Here is a 22,001-nt window from a genome sequence, read left to right on the forward strand (position 1 = left end):
GCGGTTCATCTGGCCTTGAGAAGCTTCGAGTATCTCCTTCGAGGCAAAGTGGTGGAAGTAAACTCGGACAACACCACGGCCTTGGCGTACATCTCCAAACAGGGAGGTACCCACTCACTGACGTTGTACGAGATCGCAAGGGACCTGCTCATCTGGTCAAAAGATCGAGGCATCTCCCTAGTAACGAGGTTCATCCAGGGCGACTTGAACGTCCTAGCAGATTGTCTCAGTCGGAAAGGGCAGGTAATTCCAACCGAATGGACCCTCCACAAGGATGTGTGCAAGAGACTTTGGGCGACTTGGGGCCAACCCACCATAGATCTCTTTGCAACCTCGCTGACCAAGAGGCTTCCAATCTATTGCTCTCCAGTCCCGGACCCAGCAGCAATACATATAGATGCCTTCCTCCTAGATTGGTCACATCTGGATCTTTACGCATTCCCACCATTCAAGATTGTCAACAAGGTACTGCAGAAGTTCGCCTCTCACGAAGGGACAAGGTTGACGTTAGTTGCTCCCCTCTGGCCCGCGAGAGAATGGTTCACCGAGGTACTTCGATGGTTAGTAGACGTTCCCAGAAGTCTTCCTCTAAGAGTAGACCTTCTACGTCAGCCACACGTAAAGAAGGTACACCAAAGCCTCCACGCTCTTCGTCTGACTGCCTTCAGACTATCGAAAGACTCTCGAGAGCTAGAGGCTTTTCGAAGGAGGCAGCCAGTGCGATTGCTAGAGCAAGGAGAGCGTCTACCATTAGAGTCTACCAATCGAAGTGGGAAGTCTTCCGAGACTGGTGCAAGTCAGTTTCTGTATCCTCGACCAGTACCTCTGTAGCCCAAATAGCTGATTTTCTCTTATACCTGAGAAAAGGATGATCCCTTTCAGCTCCAACTATCAAGGGCTACAGAAGCATGTTGGCATCGGTCTTCCGGCATAGAGGCTTAGATCTTTCCAACAATAAAGATCTGCAAGACCTCCTTAAGTCTTTCGAGACCACTAAGGAGCGTCGTTTGGCTACTCCTGGGTGGAATTTAGACGTGGTCCTAAGATTCCTCATGTCAGACAGGTTTGAGCCTTTACAGTCAGCCTCCCTGAAAGATCTCACTCTTAAGACTCTTTTCCTGGTATGCTTAGCCTCGGCTAAAAGAGTCAGTGAGATTCATGCCTTCAGCAAGAACATCGGCTTTTCGTCAGAAAAAGCTACTTGTTCTCTGCAACTTGGTTTTCTAGCCAAAAATGAGCTACCTTCTCGTCCTTGGCCTAAATCTTTCGATATTCCCAGCTTATCGGAGATCGTAGGCAATGAACTAGAAAGAGTCTTATGCCCTGTTAGAGCTCTTAAGTTCTACTTAGCTCGTACTAAACCTTTACGAGGCCAATCTGAAGCTTTATGGTGTTCGGTTAAGAAACCATCCTTGCCTATGTCAAAGAATGCTTTGTCATACTTTATCAGATTGTTAATACGAGAAGCTCATTCACACCTGAGTGAGGAAGACCGATCTTTGCTTAAGGTTAAGACGCACGAGGTTAGAGCTGTAGCAACTTCCGTGGCCTTTAAGCAAAATAGATCTCTGCAAAGTATAATGGACGCAACCTATTGGAGAAGCAAGTCAGTGTTCGCGTCATTTTACTTGAAAGATGTCCAGTCTCTTTACGAGAACTGCTACACACTGGGACCATTCGTAGCAGCGAGTGCAGTAGTGGGTGAGGGCTCAACCACTACAATTCCCTAATTCCATATCCTTTTAATCTGTCTCTTGAAATGTTTTGATGTTGTTTTTATGGGTTGTCCGGAAGGCTAAGAAGCCTTTCGCATCCTGGTTGATTTGGCGGGTGGTCAAAGTCATTTCTTGAGAGCGCCCAGATTAGGGGTTTGATGAGGTCCTGTTGTATGGGTTGCAGCCCTTGATACTTCAGCTCCTGGGGGTCTGTCAGCATCCTAAGAGGATTGCGGGGCTCCGTAAGGAAGACGTACTTACAAGGCAGAGTAATCGTCTAAGTCGACTTCCTTACCAGGTACCTATTTATTTTGGTTTTGTTATATTGATAACTGTCAAAATGAAATAAAAAACTCTTAGCTTATACGATGTAAACATATTTAACTGGTCTCTACCCACCACCCTGGGTGTGAATCAGCTATTATATATTCACCGGCTAAGTTAAATATTTAAAAATGATATTTTAATTATAAGATAAATTTTTGAATATATTTACCCGGTGAATATATAAATTAAACGACCCTCCCTTCCTCCCCAATAGAGACGCAGTGGGATGAGAAGAAATTGAGTCTTTGTTTACATCGAGAGAGTGGTATCTGGCCGACAGTTGGCGCTGGTGGGCACACCCGCAACCTGTATAGCGATCGCTGGCGAGTTTTTACTGTTTTTTGTCTGTCGAGCAACAGAGTTGCAGCTATTATATATTCACCGGGTAAGTATATTCAAAAATTTATTTTATAATTAAAATATCTTATTTAAGCATATTTGGGGGTGTGTTGGTTTGCCAAATGAATGCAATTAGTCTCTGCGCCGCTGTGCCTTGCTTCAGTTGCAATTTAACATTAGCGCCTTGTTCGTCTATTTTGACAGGTGACACCTTTTGTGCTGTGTGAGGTAGTCATGTGGTCAAGTATTTTAGTGTAATTTTACCTGTATAATTAATATCTTACTTCAATTGGTCTTTGCTATCCCGTGGTTCGCTTCTCTCGCGATTCAAAGTTATCTCTTTGCTCCTGTTTTGCCACTTTAATTACCGAATCAATCATTTAGTTCAATTGGGCTTGTTCTCCCATGGCTCGTTTTGTCTACAATTTAATATTATCTCCTTGCTTCTCAGTTCTGGCATGCAGAATTGGTATGTGCATTAGCTGCGAGGATCAGTATTTTTCAATGATCTAATTAATTTCTTGGTTCAATATTATTGATAAGATAAACACAAATATATTGCTGTACTTATTTCTATCCAAAAGACAACTTCCTCTTTTTTTTATGTGGTGGACAAGACTAATCTAGACTTGATGAAGAAGAATGGATAGGACTTAGAATGAACAAATGGGAGATGGAAGTAATTTGCCGGTGTGATGGTCTGAACGATTCCCCGGTCTCAGAATTCTCCTTGATAATCTGCGCATGCGCGAACATGACCGTTTGCCAGTGCATACGAGGTTGATGTTTTATTTTCCTGTAATGTTAGCGTGCGCAGCTCAACATTACCGCTTGCCAGTACATACGAGCTTGATGTTTTATTTTCATGCGAGCGAAGCGAGTTAATGGCCGAAAAGAACCATTATACAATGTCAAGGAGAATTCTGAGACCGGGGGATCGTTCAGACCGTCACACCGGCACAGGGGTTCTTCTGTTGACTTGGTTGGACAGATTTTGAGTGGGTAGACAATTCATTGATTAGATGTATGCCTTTAATCTGTACTGTATCCTTTAGATATTGCGGCTGAACACAGCCTAACTAACATAAAACTGTTATGAGTACTGCACCATTATTAGGTGTTTCCCATCGAAATCATACCGCTTGTCACCACTATTACACTATGTACAAAGGCTTCAGAAGTCAACACCAGACTTTTTCTATAAATAAGAATAAATCACATAAATTTTAGGGTTCTTCGGATTATCGAAAGCATCACTCGTGTAAAAAGGATGAATTAGGTCTCTAACGGAGGGTATATGTTGCCATTTTTATGTTGGGAGTGTCACGATCCAAGCAAGGCCTCACCATACTTGATGCTCCCTTCACTTAGGTTGAATTGCGAGTTATTGACTTCTAATTAGATAATAAAAAATGCTCTCCAGCAATTGTCAAGGTCAAGAAGGGTCCAGTTGTGTTGTGAGTTGAAACAGCTACAAAAATATACTCCATGTTTGTAATCAGTTGGGGAAGTTCTTCACTATTGTGTGTTTCCAGTTGATAATGAAAGGGAATGAAAATCATAAAAAGGCAAGATTTCACTTCAAGTAGGTTAGATTTCACTTCAACTAGGCTAAAATGGAAAAGTCATGTACAGTATTAACATAGCCTAACCTAGGTTAAATTTTTTATGTGGCCTAAGTTATACTGAAGGAGATTCATTACTAAATGTTCTATGTGAATTTTGTTTGGCTTCCAGTTTCATTGATTTCTGTTTTAACTTGCATTTTTCAATATTAATCTTACCCGATAATCATGTAGCTGTCAACTCCGTTGCTCGACAGAATTCTACGGAAGGGATACGCCAGCGATCGCTATACAAGAGGGGGGTGTACTCATCAGCGCCACCTGTGGCCAGGTACTGCAGTACTTCTTGTTGACACCACCTCAATTTTTCCTCTGTCGTGCCTCCGGCTAGACCTACATGGGTACGCTGTTGATTCTGGAGTTTTTGCTCACGATTTGGGGATGTATTTGCTCTAGAGTTTAGCTTTCGCTATTCAGGAAGTTTTATCATTAGCTTAGCTAGCTTTTGGAATTAATTTGATTAATTATGGTGACGAAGAGAGTATGAACTCTCTTTCACTTTTAAATGGCCGACCCTTCCCTTAGACGGAAGTGTTGGTGTCTAAGAGAGTATAGACTCTCTTTCTTCATTTTGCTTAACAAAAGTTATAGATTTATTTTATATCTCTCCGCCTTTTATAGGCCTCTTCGATTAACTTCCTTTTATTATAAACTTATTAAAATTAATTTTTATATTTGTTTATATTCGACCTTTCCTAATAGTAGGCGGTCTTTTCTTGGTACCGAAGTTAATTAACATTGAGCCCGTCATTTCGGTTTTACCTGTTAACATATTATGCTATTTTAATGTTTTTGAAAGAATTTCTTTGATAGTCTCGTACTGTTTTCAAAGTTGAACTAACGTTTTGTTTTGTCTCTGCAGTTGTTGACGTTCAGAACGTTCAACTTGCGCTCTATCGTTACGATAGAGAGAGAATTTTCACGGTGTCACGTTGCAGTAAGAGTAAACCGTTTCTAGCGTTTTGTTCATTCTTTCTTAGCTTAATGGTTTTAATTCTAATAAAGGAACTTTTTATTTGGGAAATCTTTCAGTTTTTTTCCTTTAACAATAATATGTTTTAACGATATATATGATTGGGCTCTTCTCTCAGGTTCTAAGTCAAGAGAGAGAGAGAGAGAGAGATAGAGACGGAGGGAGAGAGAGGAGGATAAACGTTTCGTTCAAGCGAGTAACGTTGTTATCGTTTTTGCTCTTCTCCCTAGTCTCTTTAGGGGAAGAAGGTAAACGTTTCTAGAGTTTTATTCTTGTTCTCAAGCTTTATGCGGTGAGAGATTTTAAACGTAGTTTATTTGATCTAGTGTTTAGTCTCTTTCCAGCCACTGAATTATTTATCTTTCATTAGATTTTTCTGTTACATTGTAATTCTGTTTTCGCAATTACTAACTTTTAAGGAAGGATAGAATTGCGTGTTTCAGGTACAAACCACTTAAAGTTTCGAGTTCAGTGAAATAAGTGCAAACAGAAAATCAAAAGTGATAAGTGATAGCGCAAAGTGTTACAGTGTTGCGTTCGAGGGTTCGTCTGTTCGTGCCAGTTGTTCGCCTAGTCTGGGACCTCTTACAAGCTCCCAAGCCCAGGGGAGAAGTAATGTCGAAGGACTTATGGGTTCAGCAGGCCTTGATCGACGAACAGACGTTTTCCCTCCGTGGTTTCGGGTGTATCTACACACGTTGCCGACGTGATCACCCCACCCACACAAAGACGAGAGAGCCCTTTTATTCCTCGTCTGCGGAAGAGGTTTCTCGCAGAAACCATGGACCAAATCTTGCAGCTTTTAAGTGCAAGTCGGTCCCTTCCGCACAAGTCCAACTCCTAGGTGTAGCCATTAGAACCTGGTCAGTTCGGACTTGCTGCAGTACGACAACTGCACACCTCCCAGAGAGGCAAGGTGGTATCGCAACAGGCAGTAGCTCCGTCTGTTGCCGCACCAGCTGTTTTAGACCCTCAGTCTCAACGGACAGTAGCTCCGTTTGTTGTTGTCTTTCTTAAACTCTAGTGGTCTATGCTGCAGACAATGCAGTCTCAGCTTGCGGTGTTGATGCAGGAGTTTCAGGCAGAGAAGGTTAATACACCTCCTCCTGCGAACGCTCCTCCTCCTCTGCGCAGTACAATCTGCCAGACGTATGAGGTTGAGGTTCCTCAAGCTACCTCCATGCGTGAGCTGCCGCGTTGGGAGTTGCCAGATACCAGCGCTGTGCAGCAACCTCCACTTTCCTTGAGGCAGGAGCCTCTTACCACGCAGCAACCTCCTCAACAATGGGGGCAGGAGCCTTATGCCTTACAACCTCCTCTACCCTTGAGGCAGGAGTATCTTGCATTACAACCACCCTCGAGGCAGCAACCTCTTGAGGTACGACAACCTCTACCATCCTTGAGGCAGCCACCTCAACTCTCGCAGCAACCACCTCCACTTTCCTCGAGGCGAGAACCTCAACTCTCGAGGCAAGCACCTCAAGAACCTCAACTCGTGAGTCAAGAGCCTCTCTCTGCGCAGCCACCTCAACCCTTGAGGCAAGCGCAACTCTTGAGGCAGGAACCTCATGCTATGAGTCAGCCACCTCAACGCATGCATCTGCCACTTTCTCCTCAGCTTGAGCCTCTTCCCATTCAACTTGAACCGCAGTCTATGCAGCATGAGCCTCTCTCTGCGCAGCTACCCCCTCAACCCTTGAGGCAGACGCAACTCTTGAGGCAGGAACCTCACAGGAGCCTCATGCTATGCGGCATCCTCCTCAAACCATGAGGCAGGAGCCTCATGCTATGCGGCATCCTCCTCAACCCATGAGGCAGGAGCCTCATGCTATGCGACATCCTATGGGCTCTCGTGGCATGGTTGGTTTCGACCTGGCCTTTCATTAGAAGGGGCTAGTGTTCGATCCCAAGTATGAGGTAGAAATTTATTTCTATTTGAACACGATGTTGTGTTGATATTTATCCATATTGACTCATTAGAGGTAATTTGAATGAATTACTACCAATTGTGTCACGTGGTGGCCCGGGGAAATCTGGTAAAACTCTCTGGTAAAGAGACTGATGTCTCACCAGGTAAATCCTCGGACAGCTAGATTAGTGTCAGGTTCAGATTTCTTTTAAGCAGCATGAGCCTCATCCCATGCAGCATGAGCCTCATCCCATGCAGCATAAGCCACACGCCATGCAACATGATCTGCTTACCTTACAGCATGCTCTACATACAGCATGCTCTGCATACAGCATGCTCTGCATACCTTACCGCATGCTTCTCAGTCACACATCTTTGGTTGTTGCCAACTCACTAGACTGTCAAGCAGTTTCATAACGTTGCCTTCTAGTCTGCTGCTTTTGCACCAGTGAAACCCTCACTGAGAGAACTTAGCTTTTCTCGGATATGGTTCCTGTAGATGAGAAAGTGCTATTCTCCCTCCTTCTGATATTCCCTTGAGGACTCTGTCATTTGGAGAGGAGCCTTTAGCTGCGTAGCCTCCTATGGACTTTTATTTAAGCATAACATGCTTCCAGGGAAGGTAATGGTTCCACTTCAGTCGCTAACCCCGTCTGTTACCACACCTGCTCCCATAGACCTTGAGCTGTGTTGCAAGACATGCAGTCCAAGCTTAGTCCTTGTTAGAGGATTTTTTGTTTACGGAGTCAGTGTGTCACTGGGAAGACGTTCAACAACCAGCAGAAGTGACTTGTTGTGACGCAGTGCGGCAACCTCAGCAACCCGGTAAGGAGTTGTCTGTACGACCCAGACAGTCTAGACAGCTTCGGGTTGTCACTGTACTTCCTCGCTTCCCCATGGTTGACAGTTCACAGACTGTGCAGCAGTACCATGATCTTGTGTCCGGCTCCGTCAGACGACTGGCTTTTAAGAGCTCCCACAAGTCGTCGCTGTCTGGAGATTCTCAGATGGACTATGGATCTGACCAAGGAACTGGGCCTCCTGGTCAATTTTGAGGAGTCCCAGCTCGTCCCATCCCAGACCATTGTCTACCTGGGTATGGATCTTCAGAGTCGAGCTTTTCGGGCTTTTCCGTCGGCCCCAAGGATCTTCCAAGCCCTAGAATGCATCCAGAGCATGCTGAGAAGGAACCGATGCTCAGTCAGGTAGTGGATGAGTCTAACAGGGACACTTTCATCACTGGCCCTGTTCATCGTGTTAGGGAGACTCCACCTCCGCCCCCTTCAGTATCATCTAGCTGCTCACTGGATAAAGGACATGACGCTAGAGACGGTCTCAGTTCCTGTTTCCGAAGAGAGGAGGTCTACTCTCGCGTGGTGTAAGAACAGCTTTCTTCTCAAGGAAGTCTACCTTTGGCTGTTCAGAAACCCGACCGCCGTCTCCTCTCGGACGCATCAGACACGGGCTGGGGTGCGACTTTGGACGGACAGGAATGCTCGGGAACATGGAATCAGGAGCAAAGGACACTTCACATCAATTGCAAGGAGTTGTTGGCGGTTCATCTGGCCTTGATAAACTTCAAGTCCCTCCAGCTTAACAAGGTGGTGGAGGTGGACTCTGACAACACCACAGCCTTGGCTTACATCTCCAAGCAGGGAGGGACTCATTCGTGGAAGTTGTTCTAGATCGCAAGGGACCTCCTCATCTGGTCAAAAGATCGAAAGCTCACGCTGGTAACGAGGTTCATTCAGGGCGATATGAATGTCATGGCAGATCGCCTCAGCCGGAAGGGTCAGGTCATCCCCACAGAGTGGACCCTTCACAAGAATGTTTGCAGCAGACTTTGGGCCCTGTGGGGTCAGCCAACCATAGATCTGTTCGCTACCTCGATAACCTAAAGACTCCCGTTGTATTGTTCTCCGATTCCAGACCCAGCAGCAGTTCACGTGGATGCTTTTCTGCTGGATTGGTCCCATCTCGACCTGTATGCATTCCCGCCGTTCAAGATTGTCAACAGGGTACTTCAGAAGTTCTCCTCTCGCAAAGGGACACGGCTGACGTTGGTTGGCTCCGCTCTGGCCCGCGAGAGAATGGTTCATAGAGGTACTGCAATGGCTGGTCGACATTCCCAGGACTCTTCCTCTAGGAGTGGACCTTCTACGTCAACCTCACGTAAAGAAGGTACACCCAAACCTCCACGCTCTTCGTCTGACTGCCTTCAGACTTTCGAAAGACTCTCAAGAGCTAGGGGCTTTTCGAAGGAGGCAGCCAGAGCGATTGCCAGAGCAAGGAGAACATCCACTCTCAGAGTCTATCAGTCTCAAGGGGAAGTCTTCCGAAGCTGGTACAAGGCCAATGCAGTTTCCTCAACCAGTACCACTGTAACCCAGATTGCTGACTTCCTGTTACATCTAAGGAACGTAAGATCCCTTTCAGCTCCTACGATCAAGGGTTACAGAAGTATGTTGGCAGCGGTTTTCCGCCACAGAGGCTTGGATCTTTCCACCAACAAAGATCTACAGGACCTCCCTAGGTCTTTTGAGACCTCAAAGGAACGTCGGTTGTCCACTCCAGGCTGGAATCTAGACGTGGTCCTAAGGTTCCTTATGTCATCAAGATTTGAACCTCTCCAATCAGCCTCTTTTTAGGACCTCACATTAAAAACTCTTTTCCTCGTGTGCTTGACAACAGCTAAAAGAGAAAGTGAGATCCACGCCTTCAGCAGGAACATAGTTTTCACATCTGAAACGGCTACATGTTCCTTGCAGCTCGGTTTTTGCTAAAACGAGCTTCCTTCACGTCCTTGGCCTAAGTCGTTCGAGATCCCAAGCCTGTCCAACTTGGTGGGGAATGAACTGGAGAGAGTACTTTGCCCAGTTAGAGCTCTTAGGTACTATCTAAAAAGGTCTTAACCTTTACGAGGACAATCAGAAGCCTTATGGTGTGCTATCAAGAAGCCTTCTTTTCCAAGGTCTAAGAACTCAGTTTCTTACTATTCAGGCTTCTGATTAGGGAAGCACATTCTCATCTGAAGGAAGAAGACCTTGCTTTGCTGAAGGTAAGGACACATGAAGTGAGAGCTGTGGCTACTTCAGTGGCCTTCAAACAGAACCGTTCTCTGCAGAGTGTTATGGATGCAACCTATTGGAGAAGCAAGTCAGTGTTCGCATCATTCTATCTCAAAGATGTCCAGTCTCTTTACGAGTACTGCTACACCCTGGGACCATTCGTAGCAACGAATGCAGTAGTAGGCGGGGGCTCAGCCACTACATTCCCATAATCCCATAACCTTTTAACCTTTCTCTTGAATACTTTTTATGGGTTGTACGGTCGGCTAAGAAGCCTTCCACATCCTTGTTGATTTGGCGGGTGGTCAATTCTTTCTTGAGAAGCGCCGAGGTTAAAGGTTGTGATGAGGTCCTTTAGTATGGGTTGCAGCCCTTGATACTTCAGCACCTTAGAGTTGTTCAGCCTCCTAAGAGGAACGCTGCGCTCAGTAAGGAAGACGAACTTATTAAAGGCAGAGTAATGGTTCAAGTCGACTTCCTTACCAGGTACTTATAATTTCATTGTTATTTTGAATAACTGATAATATGAAATACGGGATACTTAGCTTCTTGTTATACATGTACACTGGTTTTCACCCACCTCCCTGGGTGTGAATCAGCTACATGATTATCGGGTAAGATTAATATTGAAAAATGTTATTTTCTTTAGTAAAATAAATTTTTGAATATACTTACCCGATAATCATGATTTAATTGACCCACCCTTCCTCCCCATAGTGAACCAGTGGACCGAGGAAAAATTGAGGTGGTGTCAACAAGAAGTACTGCAGTACCTGGCCACAGGTGGCGCTGATGAGTACACCCCCCTCTTGTATAGCGATCGCTGGCGTATCCCTTCCGTAGAATTCTGTCGGGCAACGGAGTTGACAGCTACATGATTATCGGGTAAGTATATTCAAAAATTTATTTTACTAAAGAAAATAACATTTTCCTTATGATAACTTCTCACTTAATTGTCAAATTTCTTTAGTCTTACTTTGCTCTTACTTTCACCCCTCAATTCAAAGTAAATTCTTTTGAGCCACTTATTTTAACATTCATCCCTTAGATAAGAATAAATCATTTTGACCCATTTGCTCCAACTTTGTCCCACAATAATAAAATAAAAAAAAAGAAAAAAAAAGTTCTTTAGGGCTGGAACTTTTACTTGGATATTTAGTAAACTAATATTGTGAGATGATGTTAGTACAGTACTTATATTTTTATTCTTCCAGGGAAATAAACGATTGAAGCAAAATGTCTTCTTTACGGAATGCAATGAAAAGCCAGCGGGTTCACAAGGAACGGCACCAACCTGAGGCAAGAAAACATTTAGGACCCCTTGAGAAAAAGAAGGATTACAAGATCCGTGCTGCGTAAGTGTAGTATGCCTTATTTGCTGTATATATTACTGTCAGAAGTATATTATGATTTATGAGTAAACATGATCTGATACTGTACTGTACAGTATATGCCAATGGTTGTTGGGTTTGATAGATATGACTACTGTATTCATGTTTATCATTCTATATTTTTGGGAGTATATGATAATTTGTTTGCACTGGCTTTAGAAATTTAAGAAAATTAATTTTGTTTCATGAAAAAGTTGAGTGTGTACATGTTTGCGTGAAGGAAAATAGTTACTAGTGTGAAACATTACTCAGTATTTTTTAAGACATCTCCCTATGCATGTGAATGGGAGAGTTGTGCATTTTCCTCGTGGTGTTATCTAAAGTAGTTTATTACATAAATACCAACTGCTTATAAAATTCGGCTAATTATTTGTAAAATTATAGAACAGCACGGAACTACATTTGCAATATAAAAAACAACTTTTCCGACAGTAAAATATTGTGCATTCAACGAATTTGACTTTATTTCTACCACAAATAAACTGCGCTCCCATTATTCCTTCCTTCCTGATGGAACTGGAACTTTGGGTGGTGAAAAAAGTAATAAACGTGATTACTGTATTTACCTTTCGAGATTTGTAAAAGGTCACAGAACCTAACCAACCCACCTAACCTAACTTAGTAGTTCCCAGGTCACAGACCTAATGGGGACAAGCCCTCCGGACTCCCTTTCCCAGGTCACAGACCAAACGGGGACAAGCTCTCCGGACTCCCTTTCCCAGGTCACAGACCAAACGGCGACAAGCTCTCCGGACTCCCTTTCCCAGGTCACAGACCAAACGGGGACAAGCTCTCCGGACTCCCTTTCCCAGGTCACAGGCCAAACGGGGACAAGCTCTCCGGACTCCCTTTCCCAGGTCACAGACATAGCTGCCCTCTGGAACCCCCTTCCCAGGTCACAAATCTGTCCCGGTCACAGACCTAGTGTGGGGCCATGTCCCTGGACTTTCCTTCCCAGGTCCCAGCCATGTCAGGGGCATGTCCCCCGCACCCCCCTACCCAGTTCACAAAATATAAAAGTAAATCATAAACCAGAGCAATCAGATTTCTGACTTCTGCCAATGGATAATGCAGTCTTCCATTGCTCAAGATCTATCTGTGGTGGAAATTTTGTCAAAATCATCCAATTTGTTTTGAGATTTTCTCAAAAAATGCAAATCTAGATCTAGAATCCGGATCTAGATCATCTAAAAAGACTAATGGGTCGTCCATGTCCTTTGATCTACATGTGGTGAGAATTTCGTCAAAATCCGTCGAGTAGTTTTGACGTTATCTTTAAAATGGTAAAAATGGAAATCTGAATTTAAAATCGAGATCCGGATCATCTCCAAAATTCAATGGGGTCATCCATGACCTAAGATCTATCAGTGGTGAAAATTTTGTCAAATTCTGTCAAGTAGTTTCATGTAATCGTGTCTATAGACTCTCAGACAAATAAATGAATAGATTCCGGATCCAGATCTTCTTCAAAATTTAATGGAGTTGTCTATGACCTAAGATCTATCTGTGGTGAAAATTTTGTCAAAATCTGTCAAGTTGTTTTGATATCTGTAAAATGGTGAAAAATGCAAATACTCTTCTAGAATCTGGATCCGGATCAGCAATTGTCCACAGACACACAAATAAATAAACTGACTCGATTGAAATGCTGTACCTCCTTCGCAGAGGCAATATTTTTTACTATATGATTGACACCTAGGTTTCTCTTTTTTTTTGTCTTAGCAATCTTCACAGTCAAGTTACAATGAAAATGTATTGTTCTTCCCTAAAAGATAACTCAGAATCGCACTTAGGACACTTTACGAACAGCAGTGGATAGGCTACATGTAGTTTGTAAAATGCAAACAAAAGAGTGAAATAAATATTCAAGGGAATAGAGTGCCATTATTTTTGTAATGTTTCGTGGATTTATTGTGCATCCCAGAGAATAATGTATTATTATTATTATTATTATTATTATTATTATTATTATTATTATTATTATTATAAATTGCCAAGCTACAACATAGTTGGAAAAGCAGGATGCTATAAGCCCAGGGGCTCCAACAGGAAAAATAGCCCAGTGAGGAAAAGAAACAAGGAAAAATTATTTCAAGAACAGTAACAATATTGAAATAGATATTTCCTATTATAAACTATAAAAACTTTTAACAAAACAATAGGAAGAGAAATAAGACAGAATAGTGGGCCCGAGTTTACCCTCAAGCAAGAGAACTCTAACCCAAGACAGTGGAAGACCATGGTTCAGAGGCTATGGCACCACCCAAGACTAGAGAACAATGTTTATAGAGTTTGGAGTGTCTTTTTCCTAGAAGAGCTGCTTACCATAGCTAAAGAGTCTCTTCTACCCTTACCAAGATCAAAGTGGCCACTGAACGATTACATTGCAGTAGTTAACCTCTTAGGCGAAAAGGAATTGTTTGGTAATCTCAAAGTTGTCAGGTGTGTGAAAACAGAGGAGAATCTGTAAAGAATAGGCCAGACTATTCGGTGTATGTGTAGGCAAAGGGAAAATTAACCGTAACCAGAGAGAAGGATCCAATGTAGTACTGTCTGGCCAGTCAAAGGACCCTATAACTCTCTAGCGGTAGTATCTCAATGGGTGGCTGGTGCCCTAGCCAACCTACTACCTATAATAGAGAAGAAGAGGTTAGTTGTTCCAACACTAATATAAACCATTTGCTATTTATAGGGATGTTACTTTCGGCGAAGCGGGATGATGAGCCATAAGACCTTCAGTGAGGGTTAACCACCCAGGGTGAGTGGTAGTCTGCTACCCCAGTCAATCACACACCTGGGCTGAGTAACCAATTTTGCTTTTGGCTCGGTGGAGAACAGACGTTGTCTCTCTCTCTCCCCTATTTAGACTTTTCATTGTTGACTTAATTATTTTTTGAGCTTTTTCTTTTTCAGCGTAAGTGTGTTACTCCTTGACCGTCCTCATGCGGACATGTCCAGCACCTGAGGGCCGCTCCTCCGTGGCTTTCATGTCATGTCCTCCGTTGAGACGGACCCGCATTTGCTGTGTCCGTCTAGCTGAGGGCGACGCTGTGATCAGGACAACACCTTCCCAGAATGCCTGGAGTGGTCTGCCTCCCATTGTGAGAGGTTTTGGTGACGGCGTAAGAAGAAGTCCAAGAGAGATTCTTCGCTTTTGAGGTCTTCCTCAAAGTTGAAGAAACCTTAGCCTTCTTCCTTGAACCCCCACCCCATCTATTCCTGACACTCCTGCTTGATCGATCTCCCCCTGGGGACGATTGAGCAGAAGCGTAGACTGGCTAACACCAGGTCAACCTCAGGATTTGAGGGACAAGACTGCTTCCCTTGGAGAAGCAGTCTGCCCCTTCCCTCGGGCAGAGCCTTTTCTTTCTCTGGCATATTGCAGGGTTTACTGTCGCTGGGTATGTCCGTTCCCCCGTCGAAGGAGGCGTTGCTGGAATTCCCTCAACTGGATGCAGAGAGGAAGCGTACCCTGGCTTCCTCCGAGGTGGAACCCTCCTCACCGATGAGTGTGGTACAGCGCGATCCCATAGTGTCTTCTATCTTGACAGCCGAAGGGTCCCGCTCTTTGCCTTTGCCTGCAGTTGCAGTTATTGCTGAAGACTGCGTTCCTTGTCATTTGTCAGCCTTGTGTTAATCATCAGTCTCTTCACTCTCCTGTTGCTTGTCACTCGCCAACTACTCGTCATTTGCCAGTTCATAGGCGTTGACCCTCAAGTCGTTTGCTGACCTCTCGGCGTTCACCAGCTCCTTATTGCTCTCCAGCTCCTCGTTGTTTGCCGGCTCCTCGTCGTTCGTCAGTACATTGGTATTCGCCAATACATTGGCGTTTGCCAACTCATCGTTCGCCAGCTCTTTGTCGTCCACATAGATCTTTTGCTTCGCCTTGTCGCCTACCGGCCTGCAAGTGCCGATCGCCAGGACTGGATCTTCACTCGCGAAAGCGTGATTGTCACTCTACCTCTTCTAATTCTTACAAATCAACTCGTGATCGCTGCTTGCCAGTTCAGGACAGTTGACCAACGCATGACCCGTCGTCCTTCCCATGAGAGTTCTCCTCTTCCGTGTCAGTGATCTCGCTTTGTCAAAAGGAGCTTCCTGTATAAAGATATAGTCCTGAGCCTTCTCACACTAGGGAGATTCGTTTCCCCTGGTCTAGGCCATTTTTTACCGTCTCAGTTCCTAGAGCCTCTCCACCTGAGAAGAAGTCTCTTTGTGCCCATGGGGACCATTCACTTCCAAAGGATATCCAGCATGGTAAACGCCCAGTCCTGTTCCCTTCTAAGAAGGAATCTTTGAAGGTCCAGCAACCCTCCACATCGAGGACTCCTCACTCATCCAAGTCTGAGCTAGAAGCCATACCAGTGTCAATTTTACCAGGTAAGGAACCTAACCCTGCATCTTTTCAGGATCCTAAACCCAAACCTCCTGCTCTAAGCTGGTCAAGGCAATGCATCAGGCTTTTTCGGGGGTGATTCCTTGGTAACCAGCACGCCGAGGATTCCTCTGGAGAGGTCAGCTCCCCCGTATTTAGCCTCTTCTCTGTCTGACCCCAGACATAAGTCCGTAGTGCCAGCATAACATAGGCCCCTCCCCCTCAGATGATCGTCTCACCCCTCAAGAGGAAGCGTGGAGCAGCTGAGTCTTGTGCGGAAGCCCAGCGGAACTTCTCACAGGTTCATGTGACACCAGTAATGACTACTGTACTAAGCAGGAGAAGAGGAGGATGATACATCTGACACCTCCTTGGGGAGATACTCTGCATCCATATCTAAGCCGAGGCTTTCGGTCTCCGAAAGAGATTTCGTTTGAGGAATCGTTCCTCCTCTTCCCCAATCGAGGTAGTTCCTCTGGAACTACGCCATCTCCAAGAAGACTATCCAGTCAGCCGTAGTTCTCTTGTCAAGAGAGGGACAGAGGAAAGAACACTCCAAACCTTCCCACAGGGAGTCTAAGGACTCAAAGATAATCTCGAAGACCTTGGCAAGGGCATCAGGGCTTCTGCAAGAGAGTCCTCGGCAGTCCTCTCCATTACCAGCAAGGACGTCAGCAAGCGACATGCCCTCTGCTGCCGTACCTGACGACCTTGACTCACCCTGGGCTCCTATGGGTGAGAGCTCGAAGGTGGAAGACGGTTACGAAGATGAATATCTCCCTAAGGCTGCATGTCCCAACTCAGAGGCAGAGTAAAGAAAGCAAGAACACGCCTTCTGGCAGGTCTTGGCCTGCATGAGGGCCATCAACGGGTAGTCCGGTCCAGTGATGGGCCCTCAGGAGGGCAAAGACATGGTCTTGGACCATGTCTAAGGCACTTGGAGACCTCCCAAGGCCAGTGCAGCTGTGCCCTGGTCTAGGGGGTCAACGGGTGCCTGAAGGAAGGTATTTGCCCAGATTGCCGGCTCTTCCAGTTTCCTCCTTGTGGTTTCATCCTCTAAGTTGCATCTGTTGCTATTTGTGCAGCAGAGGAAGTATTATGAGGGACCCAATGAGCCCCTCCGGCCTTGCCTCTTGACCACTCTATAGAGGCTCTGACCAGAGGAGTTACCTTTCAGAGACTCTCCTGACTCTCCGTCTATTTCTCTGCATCAGAGATCCTTAACCAGAAGGTTGAGAAGTATGCCATGCAAGATACTTTGGGGCTAGATCTCGGGTTAGGATCTGTGGGACACCTCATTAGGAACGAGGACTGATCCAAGGAGGCCACAAGGAAGTTGATGGAAACCTTTCTATTATTGGGAACGAGAACCATTGAGTTCCTTTCTCACCAGGTAGTGAACCTGTGGGCAGATAAGATTCTTTTTGGTTCCACCAACAGGTCCCACATGCATAGGTGACGAGACTCAGGAACTCGACTCTTGATGGTTCCTCTCTGTTCAGGCCGGAAGACATTGAGCACGGGTGGCGGAGAGATGGAGGCAGTCCAATCAGGACTCCTCTTAGAGGGTGTCGAAAAAGCCCATTCCAGTCAAGGAGCAGAATGGCTCTTAAGTTCTCCTGTGGAGGCAAAGACAGCAGAGGGGGAGCGGCCGAGGCTCCAACCAACCATTCGATCTCTCCTGCTATTGACTCTGGATCCAGTTCCATCAAGCTCCTATGTGAAGGGATCCGCGAAGATGCTGGCCCTTGGGGCTGAAGTCCAGACCATGTTGGAGAAGGGCACTCCTCAGGAGGTCCTCGGCGGGTCCCCAGGCTTCTTCAGTCGACTCTTTTTTGTGAAAAAGGCATCTGGAGGCTGGAGACCGGTCATTGACCTCTCGCGCTGAACAAGAGTCAGACAAACTCCATTGAGCATGGAGATGGCGGACGGTTAGACAAGTTGTAAGACAACAAGACTTCATGTGCACACTGGATCTCAAGGACGCATACTTCCATATCCCAGTACTTCATGTGCACACTGGATGTTAAGAATGCATACTTCCAGATCCCAGGACTTTATGTGCACACTAGATCTCAAGGACGCATACTTCCAGATCCCAGTCCATCCGTCTTCAAGGAAGTATCCAAGGATCATACTCAACAACAAGCAATACTACGTCAAGTGCTGTGCTTCAATCTTTGCACGACATCTCAGGTCTTCACAAGAGAGTTCGCCCTAGTGTTATCCTGGGCTTACTTGATCGGCATCCGTCTCCTGAGATACCTGGACGACTGGCTGATTCTAGCAGACTGGGTGGCACCCCTTCTTCAACACCGAGGCAGACTTCTAGTGTTTTTGTAAGATCGGGGGATTGTGGTAAACCTTGAGAAGTCATCCCTGCTTCCCTCTCAAAGATTGGTATACTGTACTTAGGTATGATCATCGACACCAACCAACAAAAAATCTTTCTATCAAATGACAGGGTACAGAGGCTGAAGAAGGTACCATGACCCTTCCTCATACGAGAAGAGCTACCAGCCCAGCAATGGTTGTGTCTCATGGGTCATCTATCATCCCTGGCCTATCTAGTGCCTAGCGGCCGCCTCAGGATTCGATTTCTCCAGCGGCAACTGAAGTCCAGGTGGAATCAAATCAATGACGCTCTATACATTCTAGTCCCCATAGGACTAGAGGAGCAGACGGACCTCAGTTTGTGGGTGGTAGACGAGAACCTTCATAGGTGTGTCGGCCTTCTCGTTCTCCCCCGGAGCTGATGCTCTATTCAGATAGATCAAAAGATACACCACACGTCCTCAGGGCTTTGGTCCGAGTCCTAGCACTGAGAGTTCCAGGAAGGTCACTCCATCGTGTTGATGACCAACAACACCACAATAGTGGCTTACATAAACAAACAAGGTGGTACTTTTTCGCAGCCCCTATACTGTCTAGCAGTAGAGATACTGACATGGACAGAAGACAACTTGGTGTCCCTATTGGCCCACTTCATTCCTGGCAAGAGGATTGTGCCCACGGACAGTCTAAGCAGAGCGACTTAGATGTGGGATCTAAGTGGTCTTTGAATCATCTAGTAGCTAGAAAAGTCCTGAATTTGTGGGATTCCCCGACTGTGGACTTGTTCGCAATGTCCCTGAACTTCAGGCTCCTGCTTTATTGCTCCCTAGGCTCTCTGCAAGATGCATTCTAACAACGGGTTGAACAACATTGACGTCTATGCTTTTCCCCCTTTCTGTCTGATGAGAAGAGTACTCAACAAGACCAGAGTATCTGACAATCTCTGTATGACTCTCATAGCTCCTCTATGGCATCACACAGAGTGACTCCCGGAGCTTCTGTAACTCCTGACGAAGCTTCCGAGAGAACGCCCTCCACAACACGATCTACTCAAACATCTTCCATAAAGCCAAAGTTTTGCTACGACTTCACACATGGAGACTATCCAGCACCACCTCATTTAGAGAGGATTTTTGCAAAAGTTTCGAAAACGATGGCTAGACACCTTTGGTGATCTTCGGCTTCAGTCTAACAGGCTATGTGGATTGTCTTCTTTGGTTGGTGTTGTGGAAGGGGTATATCCCCCCTCGATGACACTATTCCAACAATAGTGGAGTTCCTTGTGCACGTTCGGTAGGAAATGCTCCTCTCGGTTTCATCTGTAAAAGGCTACCGCTCAGCTTTGAGCCTGGCCCTCAAGCTGAAAGGTGTCGATTTTTCTTCCTCATTGGAACTTTCTCTCCTCATACGAAGCTACGAGTTTACCTGCCCCCAGTCGGAAGTTATACCTCCTCTATGGAATGTGGTTTGTGTCCTTCAGTCTCTGAAGGGTGCTTCCTACCAACCATTACGCTAGGCAACAGATCATTGCCACCTTACTTTGAAGACTTTGTTCAGCCAAAAGAGTTAGTGAACTGCATGGTCTGTCCTATGACGTCGTCCATTCAAGGGAATGGGATTAGGTAATTACTTCCGCAAACAAAGTTGAAAGGAGGTTATGTTTTACCCCTTGTTTGTGTATGTTAATGAACAACATCCTGGTACAATTTAATTGTTGAGTAATGAAAGTTGCAGAGATTAACTGTTATGTAAAAAACTGGAAATGATTAAAATTTTGGAATATAAAGGTCAAAGATCAAGGTCAGGGTCAATCAAAATGTCCACTTCATGTAATCAGCCATAAGTATGGACATCGTTGTCACAGACTTCAAACTTGGTTCATATATGAGTGTATGAAAATCCACGCCAATTGGTACATGTTAATGTTAAGGTCGAGTCCATGGTCAAGGTCAAGCAAAAGGTCAAATTCTGGCCATTAACCTGACAACCACAATTTTAATTGTAAAGAAATGAAACTTGCAGGGATTTTAAACTGTTATGTAAAGGTCACGGACAGGCAAAACATCCATATCAACTAATCAGTCATAAGTTTTAACATCCTTGTCACAGACTTCAGACTTACTTCATATTTGAGTGTATGAAAATCCACACCAATTAATGTTAAGATCAAAGTCAAGGTCAAGCAAAAGGTTGAGAAATAAGCTGCCACAGCAGAGGTCTGCACTCTACTGAGTGCCTGTCTAGTTCTTGAGTTCATCCCTGAGTTTATAGCTAAGACTCAAAATCTGGGAGTAGCGGATCCTAGATTTGGGCCCTTCTGGATTGAGATTATTTGTGCTGTAACCGATGATCCAGTTCAACAGTTACAATGCCCAGTTAGGAGTTTGAGGTGTTACCTTTAAAGAACATTAGCAGCTTCCCCCAAGTGTCAGCAGTCTTCGTCAGCACAGGGAAGGTCAAGAGGAGTGTCACGAAGAATATTATCTCTGCTTGGATTTGCAGGTCAATGACCTTGCACTAAACCCTGACCCTCCTCCATCACAAAAAACCAGAGCTCATGGGGCATGGGGACATCCCTAGCATTCAAAAAACTATTCTGCGGTGCAGTTATTGCAAGCAGGTGTGTGGAAACGTTTGACAATCTTCACCGTCCACTACCTGCAAGATGTGACCGCAGGAACATAGGGATGTTCTCCATTGGTCCCGTGATGGCTGCACAACAAGTGGTTTGAATACCTCAGGCTCCTTAATGGAGAAGTAGCAGATGATTGAGGGAAAAGGTTACCCGGGATTATTATTATTGTTATTATTATTATTATTACTTGCTTAGCTACAACCCTAGTTGGAAAAGCAGGATGCTATAAGCCCAGGGGCTCCAACAAGGAAAATAGCCCTATGAGGAAAGGAAAAAGTGAAAAATAAGATTTGTTCCGTAACCGAAATACAAACCACGCTATTTACAGAGGGTTTACCTTTTAGCGCAGCTGAAATGACGAGCCAATAGTTTTAACGAGGGTTAATTACCCCCGCGCTAGTTAGCGGGGGGGTGGGGAAGGGTAGCTTGCTACCCCTCCCCCCTCCACACACCGGTGACTTGCTCCACTTCACTTTCGGCTCGGCGGTGATCAGACGTGTCTGCTCATCGTCCTCGTGACAGCCTTTAATTTTCTGCTTTTTCTTTTCAGCGTGTGTGTTGGTTGGAAGTTGACCTTCATTATTTTTTTTTATTTCCTCTTTACAATGCGTACATGCCCTGGAGTTGCCGGCCGTCCTTGTGGGACTTTCATGTCGGACGTAACTACGGATCCGCACACCCTCTGCCCTCAATGTCGGGGCCGACGGTGTGACCAGGAGAACATGTGCCGTGAGTGCAGGGAGCGGTCTGCCTCCCAGTGGGAGAGGTTTGGCCGTCGGCGTAAGAAGAAGTCCAAGAGAGACCGTTCTCCTCCGGGGTTAGCCTTGAAGGAGGAAGGTTCTCGGGACTCTTCTTCCGCCGCCCAAACCTCCTCCGAAGCTCCCCCTCGTCCGCCTCCTAAGGAGAGTCGGCCGAGTGGGAGCGCAGGCCCTTGTTCTGTTTCCCGACCTTCGATGGGGGGAGAGGGCGTCGCCTCCCATAGCGAGGCGGTTCCCCCTCCTCCTCCGGGGGAGGGTATTGATAATGCCTTAACCAATGATGATCTTCTACAGATTTGGTCGTCCTTGGGGCTTAAGGGCTTGCCCTCCAGGGTCGCTTTAATTGACCTTGTCTCGTTGGGGGCCGCTGTTAAGCAGTCGCCGGCGGTAGCAGAGGTAGACCCTCTGTCTATTGTCGACGTCGTGGTGACAGAGGCCTCCGACGTGGCTGGGCAATCCGCCGCAGGTGCTGTTGCGGATGATGGTGCTATAGGCTCTCCTCCCCCTTCCGTACATCCTTCGAAGGGGGAAGTGAGTCCTTCGGTCTCTGCT

General features: G+C 45.6%; 1 protein-coding gene across 1 annotated transcript in view; it reads left to right on the forward strand.

The window, feature by feature from the left end:
• Nucleotides 1–22,001, forward strand: part of LOC137653224 (probable U3 small nucleolar RNA-associated protein 11) — a 79,612-nt gene that overhangs the window by 4,922 nt on the left and 52,689 nt on the right. Inside the window, exon 2 of the mRNA XM_068386591.1 lies at nt 11,171–11,311. Within this exon, the coding sequence (XP_068242692.1) occupies nt 11,193–11,311 (119 nt within the window). The 5' untranslated portion in view covers nt 11,171–11,192. The remainder of the gene's footprint in view (nt 1–11,170; nt 11,312–22,001) is intronic.

The sequence above is a fragment of the Palaemon carinicauda genome, chromosome 14 (assembly GCF_036898095.1).
Source record: "Palaemon carinicauda isolate YSFRI2023 chromosome 14, ASM3689809v2, whole genome shotgun sequence".
NCBI lineage: Eukaryota > Metazoa > Arthropoda > Malacostraca > Decapoda > Palaemonidae > Palaemon > Palaemon carinicauda.